The sequence below is a fragment of the Syzygium oleosum genome, unplaced genomic scaffold (genome assembly GCF_021117445.2).
Source record: "Syzygium oleosum isolate NSW1041296 unplaced genomic scaffold, Sole_v2.1 Sole_v2.60, whole genome shotgun sequence".
NCBI classification, from domain to species: Eukaryota; Viridiplantae; Streptophyta; class Magnoliopsida; order Myrtales; family Myrtaceae; genus Syzygium; species Syzygium oleosum.
Genome location: NW_026607544.1, coordinates 694820 through 718114, shown reverse-complemented (window position 1 = coordinate 718114; position 23295 = coordinate 694820). Strand labels below are relative to the sequence as shown.

Sequence of the window (23295 nt, the reverse complement as noted above, 5' to 3'; positions counted from 1 at the left end):
GAGGCTCAAATACACAACCACAAAGAACACAGCATTAAGGACAACAACCATGACAGCCGGGGAAGGCTCGCCGACGCTCGAAACCGCGTACGGTCGGGCGCCGGCGAGTCTCAGCCCTGGTCAGCCAAGACCCAAAAACAGAGCACGGTTCGGGCAAAACAAGGGGATCGACGGAGTTCCTTACTTGGCTCGGCAGCGACGGATGAGGACGAGTTTGACAGATCGGACTATGTCCGGTCACCTCGCGCGCTTCCGAGCCGAGATCCTCGAAAAATCGACCCTCCAAATCAAGCAAAACTTGGCGGAAACTCGGATCTAAAATTACCAAAAAAATTACGTGAGGGGAAGGAAGGGCGATTCTCGGCCACGACACCAACCGACGAGTGCCGGGGGATGTGGCCGAGTTCTCTCTCTCTTGGATCTCTCTCACGCTCTCGGTCTCCGGGGACTCTCACTCGCTCTCCGGGGACTCTCTCTCTCTCTGTTCTCTCCGATGGCCCCCTGTTCTCTCTCCCTCGGTCTCCCTTTTAACGCCGAGAGAAAGAGGAGTATCTCTTCCTCTCGGCTTTCCCCCCGGCGACACTCGCCATTCCGTTTCCAGCTCAAAGACCTCTTTGGTCATAACGTCTTCTCCATTTGTGCTTATGCCAGCAGCCGCGTCTCCTTCTTGGGACCAAATCAGGTCCATCTTCGGCTAAAACGGCTGCAGATCTGCTCGATGTAGGCCGGAAGCACTGCGCCGCCCTCGACGCGCCCTATTCCTTCCGCCTTGTCGCTTCTGCTTCTGCTTCCTCTTCTACCTTCTGCTTCGTTCTTCTTTTCCCAGAAGCATTGAATAACGCCGGGGAAGGTTCACGCGTGACAAGCGTTATTCAATGCTAGTCATCCCCCCTTTTTTTTTAATTTATTATTCTTTTACGAGAGTGGCGCTCCGCTGGCCAGCATTGAATAATGCTGGTCAGCCCCTTTTTTCGAAATTTTTTTTTAATTAATTTTTTTCTAATTAATTAATTTTTTAATTTTTTTTTAATTTAAACAAGGAGAGCATGTTCTAATATGCCTTATTAATGTAAATGCACCTAAAGTCTATATGTCAATTAGTTTAATGAAAATATTTTTGTTTAGGGGTTAAAAATTAATCCCTAAATTTTTTTTATGACTAGATAAAATTTAGGTGTCAATAGAATGAATTTATCATATATATATATATATATATATATATATATATATCAATTTTGAATTTTTTGTGTTATTGGCTCTTTTTATTATGAACGGCCACCAATAACAGTGGACCCAAAAGACATGACATGATGTGGAGGACACGTTCGGTGAGATAGATGGCGGATGCGATACGGAAGGTGAAGCTTTCAGGTAAATTATAGGACAAAACGTTGGATGACGTTCCCAAAGCACGCCGTCCTCTCAAAGACTTCGGAGCAGGTTAAATTAAACATCGACCGTTTCTAGAAGTCTCAAAAGTCTTCGTCGTGACTTTAACATCACAGACCAAAAAAAAAAAAATGACTTTAACATTAAAGTCTTCGACTTGCATTCAAGAACCCCAAAACATCTTGAGCTTTGTGCGATTTTTCCCATACCTGTCATAACGTACCAGATGAAGTATTTCAACAGTGCCTATTAGAGATAGAGAGAGAGAGCCTTGCTAAGTGCGAAGTGAGCTCTTATGGCGAACTCGGAGATAGGAACGTGCTCTAGCAATATATTAGGAGGTGAGTACCAAGTATTCTTGAGTTTCAGAGGGTTCGATACTCGTCGTGGATTCACCAATAGCCTCTACCATGCCTTGGTAGATGCCAGGATTCGTGTTTTCATCGATGATGAAGAGCTTCAACCAGGTGATAGAATTAGTGGCAACCTTTTGCGAGCAATTGACGATTCCAAGCTCTACATACCCATCTTCTCCAAAAATTACGCTTCAAGTCAATGGTGCCTCCGTGAACTTGCAAACATGGTGGAGAACACCTCTAAATCTAAAGAAGATGGAAAGAAGGTCATATTGCCCATCTTCTACGACGTGAAACCCGATGACGTGAAACTAAAAACCACATTGTACAACGAGGCCATATCAAATTTGGAGCAAAAGATGGAGGATAAGAAGAAGAAGTTTAGCTCCAACGATGTAGAGACATGGCGGCAAGCTCTCAAAGAAGTTGATAGCACCAAGGGATGGGAGCTGGAGAAATATCCAGGGTAACAATCTAGTCATGATTGTGAAAATTATTTTGTACAGGTCTTATAGAAATTCGTTAATTATATTCCAACTTTAATTTCCCTTAATTTAAACAAAAAGTTTCAAAATTTTCTTTTATTTTTTTAAATCACGAGATTTCTAAATTTTTTTCTGACTTAATAGGGTTATTATAATTTTGTTTTTCACATAATTTCCATCGTATAAAAATTGGCTTTGTTTCATCTTTTATATACTAAATTAATCCATGTATGTATTAAGATTCCTATTGTATGCTAGAGAACTTGGTTAAGAGAACTTGGTTAAGGAACTGTTGCCTTTGCAAAGTTCTTTTCCACGTCGAAAGAATTAAGTAAATCTACCATTACAGTAATTTATCAAACGTTTATATTTTTATTCTCTTTTGCCAGAATTTTTTATTCTTCTACTTGATATAAAGATCAAACATTTCTCTTCCTCTATTCCTTTAACTTAAACTAGTAATGGATGTTCAAGTTTGTAATTCATCATGTTCCTAAAGCTTTGGGGGTAACATTGAATTGTTATATATCCTAAACTTGATCGCGTTCCCACCTGGTTGCTTAGTAGCTGGTTGGTCAACATGCAAATTTGTCACCTTTTCTCAATTGTTCAACTTTGTGGCAGCTATGGGGATCTTATCAAGTCGGTTGTTAACGAGGTTGTGGTTAGACTCAAGACAAAACAAAGACAAGTGACCGAAGATTTAGTAGGAATGGAGGATCGAATAGCAGCCATAAACAATTTATTAGACATCGACTTCGGTGGTGTGCGGCTCATTGGAATCTATGGGATGGGTGGCATTGGTAAAACAACACTTGCAAAGATTATCTTCAACCAACTATGTCCTCGCTTTGGGAAAAACTGCAGCTTTCTGGATGACGTGAGGGAAACGGCAAAAACCAAGGGCTTAGTCAACTTGCAAGAAAAATTATTGTCCGATATCTCTTACTCTAGAGTGACTTGTAACATCGATAACATTGATCATGGGATCAATATGATTGGAGAAACAATTTGCAACAAGAAGATGCTCATTGTATTGGATGATGTCAGTGAGGGCAACCAAATCCAAAAACTAATCGGAGTGAATTCTTTGTATCCTGGTACTAGGATACTTGTTACCACTAGAGACAAAAGCGTTACGAAAATCCGGGGGTTTAAGTATGAAATCTTGCCTTATGAAATGGAGAGGTTGAGCGACAAAGACGCACTCCAACTTTTTAGTAGGCATGCCTTCGATGACAACTCTCCTCCAGCCAATTACTACACTCTTTCATACGATATTGTCTCTACTACTGGTGGACTACCTTTAGCTCTTCTAGCAATAGGTTCATCGCTTTTTGGTCATGAAAAGAAAAGAATATGGAAAGAGAGGCTAGAGAAGCTAAGGAAAACACCTCATAAGGATGTCTTGGGAAAGCTATGGATTAGCTATGATGCATTAGAGCCGGATCAACAACAAATATTTCTCGATATTGCATGCTTTTTCATCGGTCAGAATAAGACTAATCCAATGTATGTGTGGGAAGATTGTGGGTTTGGCCCAGAGGATGCCATTGATGTCCTTATTAAGAGGTGCATGATAAAGGTTTTAGAGGATGATAGATTTGAGATGCATGATCAGTTTAGAGATCTTGGAAGGGCAATTGCTAAACAAGAGTGTACCAGGATGTGGGATAGAGATGACATCATTTGTGAAATAAGATCAACAGAGGTAAAGTATGGCCAAATTTGAATAGAAAATTGCTTACGTGGTTCTTAATTGAGGATTCACGTTATTGAATTCGGAGCTACTCTTCTGTTTCATTTTTTCTTCTCTTCTAAATGAAATGGTGGGGTATTGACAAATTTCTTCTCCTCCTCAATGTCATTGGCAGATCAAGGGAAGTGTTCAAGCACTCTCTTTGCCATCGGGGTGTTTGTTTCAACATACTATGACTGCAAAGCAAATTAAACGGTTCCCACGTATACGGTTTCTTTGGTTGTATGGTGTAATCTTCCAAGGCGACTTTACGGGATGTCTTCCCGAGTTGAAATGGATCAGTTTGCAATATTCTCCCTTTCATCATCAATGTTTTGAGGCAACTAATTTGTTGCATCTAGAAAACGTGGTTGTGGTGAATATTTCTTACCTTGATTTAACAGAAGATGAGGTCGAGAGCCTAATCAAGGTATGCCAGTTTTCCTCTTAGTCTAATTTTCTCATTCAATTGAAGACTAAATTTAACAGAGTTATAATCTAATTTTCTCATTTAGTGAGAGGATCAGATGACATACCATACAAATTGGTAACCTAAATCCACATTCATTTTTGGTTCGTCCCTAATGTTTGATTGGCTTTTGTAGGGGGCAAGGAAGTTGAAGGTTCTTACTCTTCTATGTATTGGTTCCATACATAGGAAACCAACCTTTCCCGAGTTCTCAGTTTTAGAAAAGTTGACTATTTCTGAATGTCCGTCTTTGGTGGAAATTGACTGTTCTATTGGGAAACTGAGGTGGCTAACTGATTTGAGTATTGAGTTTTGTTCGGCACTTAGAAAATTGCCTGAACAAATTGGAGAGCTACAGAATCTTCGACACCTCTCTCTTAGGTGGTGTCGTGACTTGAGTGAACTCCCTGACTCAGTTTCGAAATTAGTGTCCTTAACGCATCTGGATGTATCATTCACAAGAATTACAAGATTACTAGATTCCATTGGTAGACTACCAAGCCAATCAACTGCCAATGTATCACGCACACCAACTATGGAATTACCCAGTACAATGAGTAAGTTTCTTCACCTCCAAACACTGGACTTGGCTCAATGCCATGGGATACAAGAGTTGCCGAAGCTCCCCAGAAGTTTGACCACTCTACGGCTGAGTTCTACTTCGTTGCTGACTGTCCCTAACCTTTCATACCTTACGAATCTAGTTGAACTTCTCCTATCTGATGGCTCTAACGGTGGGTCCACCACATCAAATTTAATTCAAACTTGCGACTTGAGATGGATTGGGAGGTTATCTAGACTGAGCAAGCTAAACTTTAGCTTATCGAATGTCCATGCCCCAACTACAGAGTTGGGTTCCCTTTTTCTATTGAAAGGGCTTATACTATGTGGACTAGACTTGCAAACCCTCAAACAACTTCCATCAAACTTGATAGTTTTAGAGCTCTATCGTACTCGAGTGAAACAAGTATATCTCGGCGGGCTTCCTCCATTGGAAAATGAGACTGTATTCGTTTCATCAAGTTTGAGAAAATTGAGAGAAAAAAAGGTGCACGAGCAATGTGATGTTCAATTTATCGATGTCTTAGAATCGTCGGAGAGATCGTGTATCCAGGACTGCAAATCTTCCAAGAGTTTAGTTTGTTTGCCAGAGGAGTTGGGGTGTAATGAGCTACAAGCTCCCGAGTTGGTTGATCGTTGGAGGGGAGCATTCCTTGTCCCAAGCTCCCCAAAGATGCTTAAAGAATTCCGTCTGTGGGGGTGCCCAGAGGTACAAGATATTCAATTTGTTTCTACTTTGGGATCATTGGAAAAATTTTCCGTTGGATATTGCATTTCATTAAAAAGGGTAGGCGGTTTGTCAAACTTGAAGAACCTGAAGTTGTTAGATATTCACTGGTGCAAGAGCCTGCAGGTTGTCGAGGGCATTGACGAATTAGAGTTTTTGCAGCAGTTGTTACTTTATCAGTGCAGATCAATGGAAATGATTTTTGATGCATTGAGCTCAAAAATATCAAATGAGTGCCGGATAGACGTGATATGTTGTGGGAAGTTACTTGACAGTGGTCCAAATCCACATATCGTCACTTGGGAGTCTTACAGAGAGATGATTGTAAATGGAACGAAGCAAGCATTAGACTCTGAAATTGAAACAACTGAATCTAAAACAGAAACAGGGGATCCTCTAAAGAAAATGGTGCGTCTTCTTCCTATTCATAGATCATTGCTGTTTCTTCCGCTTTATTTGCTTTCTATTTCTGCTTTATTCTAGTGAAGAGAGATAATGAACCGATTCTAAAACGTGCAACCAAGGAAAATCTCATTAAAATTCCCCATCTTACTGAGAATCTCCATATGCTGCGTGTGTGTCAACTTCGGTGGTGAAGTTGGGGATATTACATCCTTCACCATCTATAACAAAAGGGACTTTCTTAAGAGAAATTTAGGCCCAGGAGACCTCAACTCATCTTATTATTTCCTTCCGCAGAACCAGGAAAATAATAAGAAGAAAAGAGAGAGCAAGACTGTCTTGCTCCAGCAAATCGCTGTCGGCAAAAAAGAGAGCAAGACTGTGTTCCTCTCTCGCGCTGCTCAAGCAAATCGCTGTCGCTCGATCCTCGGCGACTCTGCGCCCAATCCTCGCTCCCTCCTCGCAAGCTTTAAGTCTGTCATTCGCTGTTGTCTCTCCTTTCCCAGGTTCCGTCGTCGGCGAGTTTGAAGTTCTTCGTCTGCAAGCTTCAAGTCCTTCGCAAGCTTCAAGTTCGATGTCCATGAGCTTCAAGTACTTCTTCAGTGGCACTTTTCACTCTCGTGCACATTTTCTTCTTCAGTGCCGTTCAGCTGGAGGACTTTGGTGCTACATGAGGTTCCGATGGCTGCATTCATTAACTCCATCGGTGGCGGGAGGCATGGGGCTGAACTCAAGCTCTGGATCACCAGCCAATCGCTGAAGAACAGGTACGAATAATATGGCAGTTGGTGTTCAGGTGAATGTAATCGTGTGATTTATCTTTGCATAGTTAAGTATGAGCTCAAGCTCCAGCTTCATATGGTAATAGCTGTTTAAGGGTCTGCTTTCTCGCAATTGTCTGACTATTTGAAAGCCTAGTCTAGTTATGTTGCTATGCTTCTGAGGACTGCTCGATTGAGTGTAATCATGAGCCGGTGTGTTGTGCATCTGTTAGTTGGGGTATTACAAGAATTATGTGTATTTGTTGAGCTGACTTAAGATTAGAAAGTTTACAGCTTTGATGGAGAACAGCGATGTAAATTTTTGCAGTCGACCATCTGAGGATTGAACCATTCCCATGAATGTTGATGCTGAGCGCACAAGAATTTCTACACAGGATATTGAGCATCTTCTCATGAAGAGTTCATCTGTAAGAATATTCTAAGGTTAGAATAATGGTCATTTTAATGAATATCCACTCTCTTCATTACCTGTGGGGAAAATTTCAAATAAGGCCCCAAAGTGGATGAGTTTTCTCAAAAGAGGACCCAAAGTGAACGTTGTCTCAAATAAGGGTCTAAAGTGATTATTGAGTTTCAAATAGGGGTCTGAAGTGATAATTTTTTTCTCAAACAGGGGTCTGAGCTTACCGACCGGTCAAATCTTCGCCGGTCGGCGAGCATGTGCTTATTCCGGTGGCACGAGCAAGGGTATTTTTGTCCAAAGCCATTTCTTTTTTTTTTTTGTTTCTTTTTCTTTTCCTTTTTTTACTGTTCATCTTCTTCAGGGAGCAAGATCGTGAGCATCATCCTCGTCATGGTCATGGTCAGGGTCAGGTCATCAATGGCGGCCACACGACCCATCCTGTCCATGTGGTCTCCCTCACCTCCAGCACTTACGGCATGCTCAGGCTAGACAGCGACGAGCGAGGGTTGCCTTCGCCACCGACGCCCTCGCAGCAACAAGAAATCACCGTATAGAGCAGAAGATTGAAGGGAGGGTCGCCGGCTCGCGGCGAGGAAGCCTTGAAGTCATCAATGTGTGGGAGCTCATGGAAGGCCTCGACGCCGGCGAACCAAAATCGAAAGACTTCGAGCCCGAGGCCGCGGGGACTGCTCCGAGGTCTCGCGAGCATCGACGCGAAGACTCCACTCAAGTTCATGAACCAGATTGGTTCTCCGAGGAAGGCAAACACTTAACGGAGGCAAGGAAAACAAGGGGAACGCAGAAAATGGGTCGAATCAGGTACGGGGAGATCCGATGTCATCCCGATTCGTAATCAATCCACGCCTGATCGCCTTCCCACTCTTCAGATTCAGATCTAGAACTTGAAGTTCTGACGGCGTCGAGCTCGATGGTGATGAGGTAGTTGAAGAACTGACGTTGCTGGCGTTGAGGAGGCCCAGATATTGGCTGGGCAGGGCTCAGAGGTCCATGGTAGCAGAGACGGCAAAGGTGAGGCCATGGCCGTTGAGATTCGAGCGCTCGGTGACTGCAATGAAAACGAAGGAGGAGACGTCGCCACCCTTTGGGTTTTTGAACTGGAACGGGAGTAGTAGAAAGCGTGGCCCATCAGGTGACTCGCCTCGTTGGTGAGCTTGAGGACGCCATTGTTGTTGAAGAAGAAGATGGAGGTGAACTCAAGAGCTGCAACTTTCCTCCAAGCGCAAGCATGAAGAAGATGAACAGTGAACAGATAAAAAAAGAAATATCTTTGGACGATTACGCCCCTAGTTGTGTCGCCGGAAGATTTGAGGTCCTTATTTGAGACTAAATGGTCACCTCGGACCCTTATTCGAGACAACGTTAACTTCGGATCCTCTTTTGAGAAAACTCATCCACTTTGGGGCCTTATTTGAAATTTTCCCTTACCTGTGAGGAGCTCTCAATGATTGAAAATGAAGCAAACAATGCTTCACTTCTTGGTTCATCATACCTAATTAAATGGGACATCCAGGTTTTTTTACCTGTTTTGGGCAGTTGTATTTTCCATTGGTAATTTGACGTTTGCTGTGAACATGTGTCCTATTAGGAGACTTAGCTAGTATTAATCAACCATAAGTAGTTTTATACAACAAGTGGTGGCTGATGTGAATCAGCATTTCTTTATATTCTTTTAATGTTGATGCTAAGTTTCACAATTGGGGGGGGTGGGGTGGGGGTGTAAAAGACGAGGACAAGACACCGAGTATCAACTTCTCCCCAAATATCCCTAGAAAAAGATTTATCTTCGTTTTGCAGTGCTCTGATGTCTGAATCATAGTTCAGGCACAACAATGTAGAACATCTGATCCAACAGCAGCAACTTCAATCTCCAGAGAGAGAGCCCCCCCCTCATCATTGTTTGGCTAGCAATATACACACTATAAAGTAAATGTAATCGAAATTCCATGGCTTGACATGATCTGACCTTTTACATGCAAAACAGAGCCTGAGGTAAGTTCATCACTCTCATGGTGTTGAAAACTTAAAAACATAAAAAAACAACACCAAGGAACTTGCATCTATGGTAAGAGTACCATGAGGCAGCACCAGGGAGGATGACGGCGATATTCATAGCGGCTGTGCTGGCCAGGAGCAAGAAGGGCGGCACAGCGGAGACGCACGTATTCGTGCACAACTTCGACCGGGAGGTGGAGAGAGTTTCTAGCGACGAGTTCTTCTGCAAGGACAACTTGGCGGAGGTCATTGGCAAGCTTGTGCATTTTGTTGTGGAGAGAGTGAGCGATGAGAGATTAACGACTGAGTTTTGTAGTGTTTCTGCTTCGGCCAATTCATCTTCGTCGTCAATATCAATGGTGTAATTGGGGGATTCACAGGTGGTTGATAACGAAAATGACGATGATTGAGCTCAAATGACCATGGCCACGAGCTTCAAGCTCGAGCTACCATGGCGGTCATAAGCTTCAAGCTCAAATGGCCATGGTTGTGAGCTTCGAGCTTGAACGGCCAAGGTTGCCATATTGCTTCTACTCAATGTTCCGATTGTCCACATCAGCATAAATCGACTGGAAAAAGTAGCAACATAATAGAAGGATGAGCAATGACCTTTCTAAAAGCTTGGATGATTTTGGACAAAAAAAAGTACAAGGACGGTCAAGAATTTTGGGCAAAAATAAACGGACAATTGGCTCCATTTCACCTAATGTTTATACAAAAAAAATGCTTATGTGTGAAATTGACTTAACTAAACAATCAAGAAGGGAATGAATAGATTATTTTAGGATTTTTGAAACTTTTGCAAAACAATGTGTTGAGGATGAAACAATGTTTGTGGACAAAATATGCTACGTATAGAAAATATCTTCTATCATCAGAAATATAAAGAGAGTAACGCATAGAAAAGGCTACAAATCAATTTATAGTGGTTTTAGCCAGCGGGCACTCAGCTTTTGTTGGTAGGGAGGGGTGGGGACCAGGTACACATGCGGGTTCGATTTCCATGCTCTGCAAAGAGGCAAAGTAAAAATCTCAGAGAGAAAGAGAAGTTAAAGGTACGATTGACAAAAAAGAAAATTATAGTGGTTCAACCTATCCACGTAGCCTCTTCCATTATTCCAAAGCTAACGGTCCAACAATGGAGAAATTGTCAAAAAAGTTTTAAACATATTATACTGTGGCCAATTCAACTTTAACTTTCCAATTTGATCAATTTAATCGTAAACCTTTACACGAAATTGCAATATAGTCCATCTGGCCAAGTTTGATCGAAAATCGCTGAGATGGCGGTCTAGTCATTATTGGCCGTATCTTATGTGGCACGGTCGGTACTGACGTGGACCATCAATGATCGAAACAACGTCGTTTTGAGAATTTTGAGATTTTTTTTTATTTCTTTCTTTTCTTTTTTTTTTATTTTCGTTCTACCCCTTCCTCACTGTTCACCTTCCCGGAAAGGTCGGCCGGGTCACCAGTTCCTCAGCAATGGCGTGAGGGCAAGGGCATTGGAGCCCTCACCCAAATCCAAATGAGAGCCACGATCCTCGTTTGTGGTCTGCAAAGGCCGCATCGCGCAGATCCAGATGAGGGATGGGGAAGAAGCGAAAAGAAGCAAGCAGAGCTTCTCAGTATTTTATCAAAGTGTTGGGGAAGAAGCAAGCATCGACCATGAGACCTCCTCAAAGGTCGGTCTAACGGTTTGACACCTCTAGTCAACTCGATGGCTTGGGACTATGTCATCGCTTGGAAGCTCGGCGACGATCCCTCTATGTACTCACTTCCGACCATGTTTCGATTATAAGCGAATGCTCTTTGTTCTCGCTTCGCGCCTCTCATCAGTCTCTACCGGTTCATCCAAAATGGTAATGTTTTCGAAAATATTTAGACATAAATTGTTATCGATAATGAAATCATTTTTTATTGACTAATTATTTAAGCAATACAAACAATCGTTTTTAGAATAATGTTTTCCAAATCATTCATTTTATGTGAAACAAACGAAACCTAAGCTTGATTATTCAGCTACCACGCTTTGTAGGAACCTTCGTAATCACCACCCGATGCGGACTAGAGCTTAGGATGCCCTTACTCTTTGCCCTTCTACTTTCTCTCTGTTTTTCGGGTAAAAGTCACTTTACATTTTCAGAAAACGAAGAATGGAAGCAATTTGTTTGATTGAATTTCTTGAGACACTGAACATTAGAAAAATTTGTGGTGTCTTTGGTCAGGATTCACGATGAGGAGGTGATATCGAAGCAGCCCAGGCGGATTCATAGGGCAAGCGCTTTGGACTCAAATTCTATTTAGATGAAGGAAAAGAAAAAGAAGACAAAAATTCAAAAAAATTGAAAAAATCGTCTACGTCAACTGTCGGTCATTTGACTGTGCCACATAAGACGGCCAGCGCTAACTGGACTGCCACATCAACGATTTCCGACTAAAATTGGCAAGATGAACTATATTAGAAAATCGCTAAAAAGTTTTGGATTAAATTTGTCAAATTGAAAAGTTTAGAACTGAATTGATCACACCGTATAGCGGATTTATGACTTTTTGAACAATTTTTCCATCTAACAACAAGGCTGAAATCCACTATTACAATACCTAGAGCCTTTAAAAGCGTTTAGAGATGAAATTTGCCTCTCCAAGAGGAACTGTAGTTGACTCTACAAGTACATTAACTTCACTCTACACTCAAAGCACTTTGTACAATAATTACGTCAACACTCTTTTGGAGATTTACGAGTAGAATCACGACATATTTTTGTTCAAAAAATAAGCAAAGATGTAAAAAAAAGCTTTTGAGAGTGTTTTGATCAACTCAGCTAACTTTCTACAACCCCTTTGATGCAATATATACCCCTCCAAACTTGATCGACATGTTGGAGTCTTCAAATAGGTCATGTAGAGCCTTGACGCTCTTGGGGTCCGAGGGTTTGTTCGGCAAGAGGAGCAGCTACGTGGTTGGAAAAGGAGTTTTAGAAGTTTTGGGTCAACCCCAGGGTTTTGTTTAAAGTAGGAGATGGAGTCGCCCCAATCAATTTATGAAAACTAGGCTGATTGGAAACTAGGTGCACGTGTGAAAGCATTGGTCATTTGTGAAAACCAAAGAAACCTGCGGTCCGGGTTTCATTTAAGTGTGGGGAGGCTTAGGGCTTGTTTGGCAACTTGTTAAATAGTAAAAATTTATGTTCTTTTATTCACATAATCAGTTTAGGAGCAGAAATCCATTTATTAAATTTTTTGTGCCCGGGCACAATTTTGCAAAAAATTGTTCTCAGAATCAGTTTTGGAACAGAATCAATAAGCAAAAAAAGTAGCTTCTTGATTCTGAAACAATTTTTCAATTTCTGATTCTTCTTCATTTTCTTCTTTTTTTTGGTTTGTTGTTGTTCTTCGGCCTGTTGCCCGCCACCCGTCGGCCATCGGCCGCCGGCCAGGGCCGGCGAGGGCGGCTTGCGGCCACGACGGCGAGGCCTCACCTAGCCAAGGCGAGGTCGGCCTCGCCAGATCTAGGCGAGGTTGAGCCTCGCCCAGCCTAGGCGAGAGCAGCGGCGAGGGCCGTGACGCCCTCACCGGCCCTGGCTTGTGCCGGCGACCGGCCTTGGCCAAGGAAGAGAAGGGAAAGAAAGAAAAAAAAGAAAGAAATATTAAAAAATTCAAAATATTATTAAAATATTATTAATTAAATGAAATTTTGTGTAGTTACTAAACGCATTTCTGTTCTTTTTTTATTCTAAGAATAGAAATTTTGGGCAGTTACCAAATGCCTTCAAATGCTTAGAAATTGTTTCCGGGCACAGAATAAAAAAGAATAATTTCTAATCAGAATATATTCTCGGACACAGAATGGTTGCCATGCGCTGCCTTAGACTCCCCACAACGCTCTTTTGGTACCACATTTTCCACTTACGTCCTTTAAATACAATTTTCAAATAATTCCTAACATTATTGATGCGACTTATGATTTTTCCAGAGACATAATCAGGGAAATTCCTTTGTCAATTTATGCCCCGGCATGGCTTTGTGTGCTATGTTGGTTTGTGTTTTGAAAGAATGCAATGGCATGTAAAAATTTGCTCGAGTCTTAATTTGTGACGTGTATGCATGTGCAATTGGCTAATGACGTGTAATTAGATGATATATGTTTAGTTTTGAAATTGACGGAGTCATGTTATTATTCGGCCTACTTGAGGTACTTTTGTCCTTTTGATCATAGATAATAAGGATTTTGAGAGCTAAAAATATTTTAGGAAAAATAACTATAATCTTTCTGAAAGTATTCTAGAAAATCATGATATCCATGGGGCCTCGATTTACGATGGGGGGGCCTTAGTCTCCAACCTTTGAATTTGTCCGGACGGATTATCGCGACATTTCGATCTATGAGTTGGTTTTATGCAATGGAATTTCTAATGCAAATATTTAAACAAACAAAATAACCTCCTCTGGAAACTATGATATTCTTTTATTTAAGTGGAATAATAGCTGTAAAATCACATTCTTATATTTTCTTCAAAGAGTAATTTAGGCATTACGACGATCTATTTGTTCATGAAAAGCCTAATTTTAAACCAGTAGAGCAACAACTATTTAATAATTCAAGCCTATCTCCAACAATATAACGATATCGATTTTATTTATGGGGGTTTAGAACGCTTACCTGTCACCTAAATAATTTTCTTCATACCCATTGAGAATCACCGATATCTGCGCGGTTGACCCTCACCGGAATTTCCTTATAAAACAAGATCAAGTTAGTTATTAGAATTTGAGAGAATGAATTGAAAGAGAGTTTTGAAATGCATTACCTTTATCAAAATTAGCAAATGAAGTAGGGAAATTTTGAAAACAAAGGGGAACGATGCACATCACAAGGGAAATGGCATGCATGGTATAAGGCAAATGTGGTGAAAGGCCCCAAACATGATGGACAGGGCTTTATAGGTGCGGAACTATGCTTCAAAAGCCCAGCTCTGCAAGAAACGAGTCTGGGGACATGCTCTAGGACATGCGGCCCATATGAGCTGGGCCGCTGTTCAATTGGGCCTGACATGGCTTGGGCTCACGTGCGATTTGTCGCCATTCCATCACCGGGCTAACACTAGAAGCAATACGTGGCGACCGGAGGCGGCGGGGGCTGACGTCATCACTCTTTCTTTTTTTCTCTAAAGAAATTGAAAATAATATTTTTCAAAAATTTTGACAAAACTTTGTCTAGTCATAACTTTTCTGTCTTAGTTTGATTGACTTAATTTTTACGCCCACAGAAAGCTGGTGGTTGAATGAATGTATGAAGACATTTGAAGGATAAGAAAGATGGGGAAAGTGGGGTACAAATATGTTATCCATAAAAATGTTGGTAGTATCTAAATGTAGTAAATGCAGATGCAAAAAATGTACAACCTCAAAAACTTAGGAGTCAACATTTCACGCTCATAACTATTCAGATTCACACAATATGAAAATCAAACCTATTTAAATATCCTATTCTAGCAATATCAATAATTATATAATACGGTTTCGCGATTTGTTTTCGATTTCATGGTTGAGATGGACATCGTTAGAGGAGCCGTCAAGCTCAAAGGGAAGGTGTTTTGGTCACCAGCAACATCATGGGGCTCGGACTAAGCGACGCCATCGACGTGGGGCTTTGTGCTGGCGGTAACGCGTGAGGGTTGTAGTTGGATATGGATGTGGTCATCTTCTCCTCGTGGTGTTTCTTGCAAAAAATTCAAGAAAAAGGGCAAACAATCCAACGGTTCAAGAAAAAAACATGAGATTATCGGTCAGAGGATATCATGGAGTATTTTAGCTAAAGAAAAAAGGAAATAAAGGACTAATCACAGGAAAACCAATCAAATGGTTGACACATAAATAGTAATATTTTATGACCAAGACCATAAAATCAAATTCTATTGGTTGGACGTCCTATGTCCACGTCAGTGATTACCGACGAAAATTCGCCAAAAGGACTAAATCATTATAAGATTTAGAACTCAATTGGTAAAGTTGAAAGGTTTAAGACTGAATTAGTAGCCATACAATAGGTTTATGATATTTTTGGAATATTTTCCCCTAACTGCACCATGCTCACATTCTAATAGTTGTAAATAAGGAAATAAGTGTTGCTTGCGCAATCATTTACTTTTTAATAAAACGGCACATTTATGAGAATATATTTTTTTTGGTCGAACATTTATGAGAATATTTGAGTGGTTAAACGTAATTAATTATAATAAGATAAGTCTTTAAGCTGAACAGATCAAATCAAATATTTCATTAAGAGTAGTAAGTATAGACATAGGTGGATCATATTTTGTAGCGAATGCAGCAAATCCAATCCCTGTAGTGTGAAGGAAATTTTCTCATTATTTAGAGTTTCATATGTTCTAATGAGAGTTGATTCTTTAGGAATATATGTGACTATGCATTATTATAGATAAATTGTTATTTTGTCTATATAAATATGTTTAACCATAGATAGAGTTATAGAGTAATCATAAATGATTTAAACATTCGAGAATCATTTTTTTTATCTAAAAGTTCAAAGGCACCAAGAAGAAACTCGAAAGAAATTGGGCGTGTGAACTGTGAAGTGGTACATCTCCATCATTGTCCTTCATCTCATTTTTTCTAAAGCCATCAACTTTATTGACTATAAATTGAAAGCTGCAGCTTCTGTGAAGTTGTCTGTCCGTGACTTTCAATTCAATTCCGTGCGTCACGCAACACAAACGTCCAAAATGATGTCTCTCACTAATGAAAGTGGCATCGGACTTCGGGCGTTCAAACCAAGAATTTCATCGTTTATATCTTACAATAAACATCTTTTTTCTCCTTTTCTAATGTAATGTTATTATTGCTAAAATGCCCGATCCAAAAGGTAAGTCTTTTAAGGCGAAGAGATCAAATCAAATATTTCATAGTGAGTAGTAAGTATATGCTTAGGTGGAACATTTTTTTTTGTAGTGAATGCAGCAATCCAATCTCTGTAGCATGAAGGAAATTTTTTTAATTGTCCAGATCCCATGCCTCATAATGAGAGGAGATTCTTTAGGATATTTGTTATTATGCATTTATATAAATAAATTGTGATTTTATCTATATAAATATGTTTAACCATAGATTTAGCTATAGAGTAATCATGAATGATTTAAACGTTTGAGAATCATATTTTTTTTCAATCAAAAAGTTCAAAGGCACCAAGAAGAAACTCGAAAGAAATGGGCGTGTGAAATGGTACACGCCATAATTGTCCTCCATCTCATTTTTTCTAAACCCATCGACTTTATTGACTATAAATTGAAAGCTGCAGCTGCTGGGGAGTTGCTTGTCCGTGACTTTCAATCAAATCCCGTGAGTCACGCAATACAAACGTCCAAAATGATGTCTCTCGCTAACGAAAGTGGCACCGGACTTCGGGCGTTCAAATCAAGAATTTCATCATTTATATCTAACAATAAACATCCTTTTTTCCTTTTCTAATGTAAGGCACTTGTTCTTCTTTTGTAAATTTCTGAAGGAGGATGATACGGTGGAGAAGCTTTTCACATTAAGAACGTAAATAGAAGCTCTTCCCATTAATGAATGTAATGTTATTGTTGCTAAAATGTCCGATCCAAAAGAACAGATGGAATTTGACGAACAAGAATCAGCGCACTCGAAATAAACTGAGGCAGCATTGGGCTATGACACATGTGAAAATGTCCAACCCAAAAACTTGATAGGGAAAGGGAGACCAAATGCGTACAAATAGCATGTAAACGGCATAAACAACCAATGTGGGATACTTTAATAATTTTTATTATACTTCTTTTCCTTGTGTGAGGATTTCTACTCATTACTTCGAATTTGAAGACTTTTTCAAAATATTACGATATTCAAATTTTGAATTTTATTTAGGGTTCATACCACAAAAAATTCCAAACTGGTACTCCTGTGACAAATTTACCCTCCATTAGTTTCCGTTAAATTTTACAGTCAAATTGCTAAGTTTGATGACATGTGGCAATTGACGGGTATACCAGTTTGGGGTTTTATCACTCTGTTTGTCATATTAACTAATTTGTGATTTTTCGTGGTATTAATCCTATATAACGGAGGGTTAATTTGTCATAAGTGTACCAGTTAAGAGTTTTTGGTGATCAAAAAATTAGTTTGGGGTAAAATTGTCATAGGTATACTAGTTTGGGGTTTTTTGTGGTATTAACCCTTTTATTTAATACGAAATAAAAAAACGTATCAAAACATAAAAATATATACATGTTATCATAACTATTTCACTATAAATATGTGAAATGTAATGTTGTTTTTATAAAGATCTCACTAACGAGTGTCATAAAGGCATTAATTAAATTAAGCATCATGCAAAATATTTAAACAGTCTCCTAGAAGTTTCAAAAGTCTTCGTCAATCGTCATGACTTTAACATCAAAGTCCTCGACTTGTATTCGAGAACCACGAGGCTTTCTGCGAAATTGCGTAGAAGACCATTGATCAATCTTTAACATCGGCGGTGGCCATCATCAATCTTCTTTTTTCTTTTCCTTTTCTTCGGCTAAGCATAGTTGTTTCTTATGGTCAAGAAACTCAAGACCATTGACCGGCCATCATTACAATTCCTCAACTATAGATAGTCCATTTCCAAAAAAAGTAAAAGATTTGCACAATCATTTGATTTTTAATATAAAGGCACATTTTATGAGAATGTTTGAGTGATTAAAGGTAATTAATTATAATAAAAGGTAAGGCAAAGAGATAAAAATAAATATTTCATAATGAGTAGGAAGCATATGCTTTGGTAGTGCATAGGTGAAGAACTTTTTGTAGTGAATGCAGCAAATCCAATTCTCTATGGTATGAAGGAAATTTTTCTAATTATCCAGAGTTCCATGTGTCATAACAAGAGGCAACTCTTTAGGAACTTTTTGTTATTATTGCATTTATATAGATAAATTGTGAATTTACAATACTGGATTGGAATTTTAAGTATGTCCAATTATAGATATAGCTATAGAATAATCATAAATGATTTAAATGTTTGAGAATCAACTTTTCTTAAAGGGTAAATGCCACCAAAAACCCCAAACTATGCCACTTGTGATAAATTTATCCTAAAATTTTTTTGTGACACGAAATACCCCAAACTATGCCACTTGTGACAAATTTACCCTGAACTTTTTTGTGTGACACTAAAAATCCCAAACTATACCAATTGTGACACATTTACCCCATAACACTTTGTTCCTAGGGCATTTTCGTCTTTTTCCTTTTTCTATTTTTTTTTTCTTTTTTTTTCTTTCTTCTCCGGCGAAGGGAAGTCGGCGAGGGCGATCTCGCCCGGCACCGGCGAGGGCTACCCTCGCCGGCTTCCCTTCGCCGGAGAAGAAAGAAAAAAGAAAGGAAAAAAAAAACAGAAAAAGGAAAAAGATGAAAATGCCCTAGGGACAAAGTGTTATGGGGTAAATGTGTCACAATAGGCATAGTTTGGGATTTTTAGTGTCACAAAAAAAAGTTCAGGGTAAATTTGTCACAAGTGGCATAGTTTGGAGTTTTTTGTGTCACAAAAAAAAGTTCAAGGTAAATCTGTCACAAATGGCATAGTTTAAGGTTTTTTGTGGTATTTTTCCTTTTTTAAATCCAAAAGTTCAAAAGCAAAAAGTGAAAAGCACAAAGGATGAAATAGTGTTTGTAGACAAAATTTGCTATGTATAGAAAATATCTTCAATCATTAAAAATGTAAAGAGAGTAACGGATAAAAGAGATTACAAAATCAATTTATAATGGTTTTAGCCAGCAGGCACTCAACTTTGCTAGTAGGGAGGGATGGGGACCAAGGATGCATGCGGGGTTTGACTCTAGTGCTCTGCAAAGAGACAGAACAAAAGTTTGAAAGAGAAAGGTAGGACTGACGAAAAAAGAAAATTATAATGGTTCAACCTATCCACTTAACCTCCTCCATTTTCCAAGCGCTAATGGTCTAACAATGAGAAAATTGTCAAAAAAGTTTTGAACGTATTGTACGGCGCCTAATTAAATTCTACACTTTCCAATTTGGTCAAATTAGTTTAAAACTCGTGCAAATATAGCCCATCCAATCAATTTGGACGGGAAATCGTTGACGTGACTGTCTAGTCATCGCCAATTGTATCTAATGTAGCATAGCCGGTATTGACGTGGACTATCAATGATCAAAATAACATTATTTTGAGAATTTTTTATTTTTCATTTTTTTTTGTTAACTCCCTTCCTCAAGGTTCACCTTCCTGAAAAGGGCATTGCGGCCCTCACCCAAATCCAAGCGATGGCCATGACCCTTGCCTATGGCCGGGAAGGGCCGTGATGCTCTTGTGCAAATCTAGGCGATAGTTGGGGAAGAAGCGAAAAGCAAGCAAAGCTTCGCAGTAATTTGTCAGGGTGTTGGGAGAAGAAACAAGCATCAACCATGAGAGCTGTTCAAACGTCGGTCAAGGCTGCACATGACAACTTGCCAAACAGTGTTTGATTCTGTTCTTTTATTCCCAGAATCAGTTTGGGAACATAAATGCGTTTGTTTAATTTTTTGATTCTGGGCACAAATTCTTGCAAATTTGTGCCCAGAATTAGTTTTGGAGCAGAATCAAGAATAAAAAAAAAGTAGCTTCTTGATTTTGGGAACAATTTTGAGAATCAATTTTTTTTCTTCTTTCTTTTCTTGGTTTTTAATGTAGCTTCTAATGTCTGGCCCGAGGACCGCCCTCGCCGGATCTGATGAGAATAAAATATTTTAATAAAAAATATTATTAATAAAAAATATTTTACCGGCCATGGCCGGCAATCGTGCCATGGCCAAAAAGAAAAATATATTTTTAATAAAAATATTTTAATAAAAATATTATTAATAAAAAAATATTTTACATAGCCATATATATTTTTAATAAAATATTATTAATAAAAATATTTGCAAGGAAAATAAAATATTTTACTAAAAATATTATTAATAACAAAATATTTTAATGGGAAAAAAAAAAAATATTTTTTTAATAAAAATTTTAATAAAAAATTTTTTACCAACCATGGCCGGCGACCAGGCCATGGCCAAAAAAAATAAAAATATATATTTTTAATAAAAAAATTATTAATAAAAAAATATTTTACCGGCCATGGCCGGCGACCAGGCCATGGCCCAAAAAATAAAAATTTATATTTTTAATAAAAATATTTTAATAAAAAATGTATATTTTTTATTAAAATATTTTACCGGCCATGGCCGGCAACCAGGCCAAGGCCAAAAAAAAATAAAAATATTTTAATAAAAAATATTATTAATAAAAAAAAAAATATTTTACCGGTCATGGCCGGCGACCAGGCCATGGCAAAAAAAAAGAAAAAATACTTTTAATAAAAATATTATTAATAAAAAAATATTTTACCGGTCATGGCCGGCGAGCAGGCTATGGCCAAGAAGGAGGAAAAGAAAAAAAAAAGAAATATTAAAATATTTAAAAATATTATTAATAAAAAGAAATTTTGTGGCGTTACCAAACGCATTTATGTTCTTTTTCTATTCCAGGGATGGAATTTTGGGCCGTTAACAAACGCCTTAAAATGCTCAGAAACTATTCCGGGCACAGAATAAAAAAGAATCATTTCTGAGCAGAATCTATTCCCGGGCACAGAATCGTTGTCATGCGCAGCCCAAGTGGTTGACACCTCTAGTCATCTCGATGGCTTGGGACTACGTCGTCGTTTGGAAGCTCATCGACAGACACCTCCATGTACTCACTTCCGACCCTGCTTCGATTCTAAATGAATGCTCTCTGTTCTCGCTTTGCGTCTCTCGTCACTCTACCGATTCATCCAAAATGGTAATGTTTTTCTTTTCTTTTATTTTGACATACTTGCAGCTTCATTGAATAAGTGGGGGTGCTGTTGCTCTGGAGCAACGAACTTGGATGGTATCAAAGAGGAAAAACAAGAAGTTAATGGTGCGTTTATCTTGCGAAAAAGTAAATGATTTGAAAAACATTTTCCTAAAAATCATAACTTATATTGCTTATAAAAAATAAATGAATAAGAAATATTGTCATCATTTACGAAAATATTTAGAGATAAATTATTAACTAATTATTTGAAGCAATATAAATTATTATTTTTAAGAAAATATTTTTCAAATTATTCATATACTACAAAACAAACGGAGCATAAGCTTAATCATTTAACTACAATACTTTGTAGGGACCTTCGTAATCACCTTCCGATGAGGACGAGAGCTTCCGAAGTCCTTGCTCTTTACCCTTCTACTTTCTCTCTCTTTTCTGGGTAAAAGTCACTTTTCATTTTCAGAAACGAAGAATGGAAGCGATAATCATCCACTCATTTGATTGAATTTCTTGAGTCACAAAACATTAGAAAAATTTATGATGTCTAGGGTCAAGATTCACGGTGGTGATATCGAAGCAGCCCGGGTGGATTCAGAAGGCAAGCGCCTCGTACTCAAATTCTATTTAGATGAAGGAAAAGAAAACGAAGAAAAAAATTTAGAAAATTTAAATGAAATTGCAAAAATCATTCACTTCAGCCATCGGTTGTCCAGCTATGCCATATAATACGGCAAGCACTAACTGGACTGTCACGTCAATAATTTTCGACCAAAATTGGTAGGATAGACTATATTCGAAAATCATTATAATGTTTAGGACTAAATTTACCAAATTGAAAAGTTTAGAACTGCATTGACCGTCATGTAATAAGTTTATGACTTTTTGAACAATTTTTCTGTCTATCAACAAGGCTTAAATCCATTAATGCAATACTTGAAGCCTTCAAGATGAAATTGCCTTTCCAAAAAGAACGGTAGCTCGCTCTACAAGTACATTAATTTCACTCTACACTCAAGGCACTTTGTACAATAATTACATCAACAATCTCTTAGAGAATTACGAGTAGAATCGTTGTTAACACCTATTTTTAATTACCCAAAATTAATTATTAAAAAATTTAGGAATTAATGTCCTTAATTTCTAAAACCAAAAAAATTTGAATTTTAATTACATTGCATATAGACATAAGTACATTTTCCATTATTAGAGTGTATTTTTCTTCTTTTAATTAATTTTAAAAAAAAAAGAAAAAGAGAAAAAAAGTGGATTGGGCTGGGTCAACCTGGCCTTCTCCTTTTTCACCCCTGCCGGCCAGCCCTCTCCCAGAGAAAATCCGGCGGGTCGCGACAATTGTAATTTTTTTTTTCAAAGAATAAGCAAAGAAGTAAAAAAAAAAACCTTGAAAGCATTTTGTTCAACTCGGCCAACCTTCAACAACCACTTTGATGCAATATATAGCCCTCCAAACTAGATCAACATGTTGAAGTATTCACATAGGTCATGTAGTGCCTTGCCCAACGTTCCTGAGCTCCGAGGTTTTGTTCTGCAGGAGGAGCAGCTATGTAATTGGAAAAGGGTTTTGGAAGTTTTGGGCCATTTCTAGGGTTTTATTCAAAGAAGGAGATGAAGTGGTCACCAATCAATTTAAGAAAATTAGGCTGATCATTTGCGAGAAAACGAAAGACAATTGTAGTAGGGGGGTTCATTTATGTGTGGGGAGGGGTTAGACTCCCCACAACACTTTTTCGATGCCACATTTTCCAATTACGTCCTTTAAGTACAATTCTCGAATAATTCCTCACATTATTGATGTGACTTGTCTTAGTGGGAAATTGACAGCCTTATTCAAGCTTATTGGACAGCAAAATGATGGAGACAACTGAGACAGAGCTGCTAGCAACACTAAAGAAGGATTCTGCAATGAAATAGGCATGTGATATGTTTGTGAGAGTGTCAGTGTTTCTACTTTAAAGATGCTTGTACTACTAGAGTGTCGGTGTTTCTACTTTAAAGATGCTTGTACTACTTATTATATAAGAGGAATCCAATGCTTCTATAACCACACCAAGGTATGCCTATACAAGGCAATGTATTGTGCTAAGAAGG

The 23295-nt window shown here is 38.7% G+C and overlaps 2 protein-coding genes across 2 annotated transcripts; both read left to right on the top strand.

The window, feature by feature from the left end:
- Positions 1–1555: 1555 nt before the first annotated feature.
- On the top strand, positions 1556–3962 carry LOC115662207 (disease resistance protein L6-like). The gene is made up of 2 exons (XM_056307813.1): positions 1556–2211; positions 2855–3962. The coding sequence occupies exons 1-2, from the start codon at positions 1685–1687 to the stop codon at positions 3960–3962; spliced, it is 1635 nt and encodes a 544-aa protein (XP_056163788.1). The 5' UTR covers positions 1556–1684.
- A 199-nt stretch (positions 3963–4161) lies between these two features.
- On the top strand, positions 4162–6339 carry LOC130137080 (disease resistance protein RPV1-like). The gene is made up of 2 exons (XM_056307812.1): positions 4162–4398; positions 4574–6339. The coding sequence occupies exons 1-2, from the start codon at positions 4162–4164 to the stop codon at positions 6206–6208; spliced, it is 1872 nt and encodes a 623-aa protein (XP_056163787.1). The 3' UTR covers positions 6209–6339.
- Positions 6340–23295: the final 16956 nt, after the last annotated feature.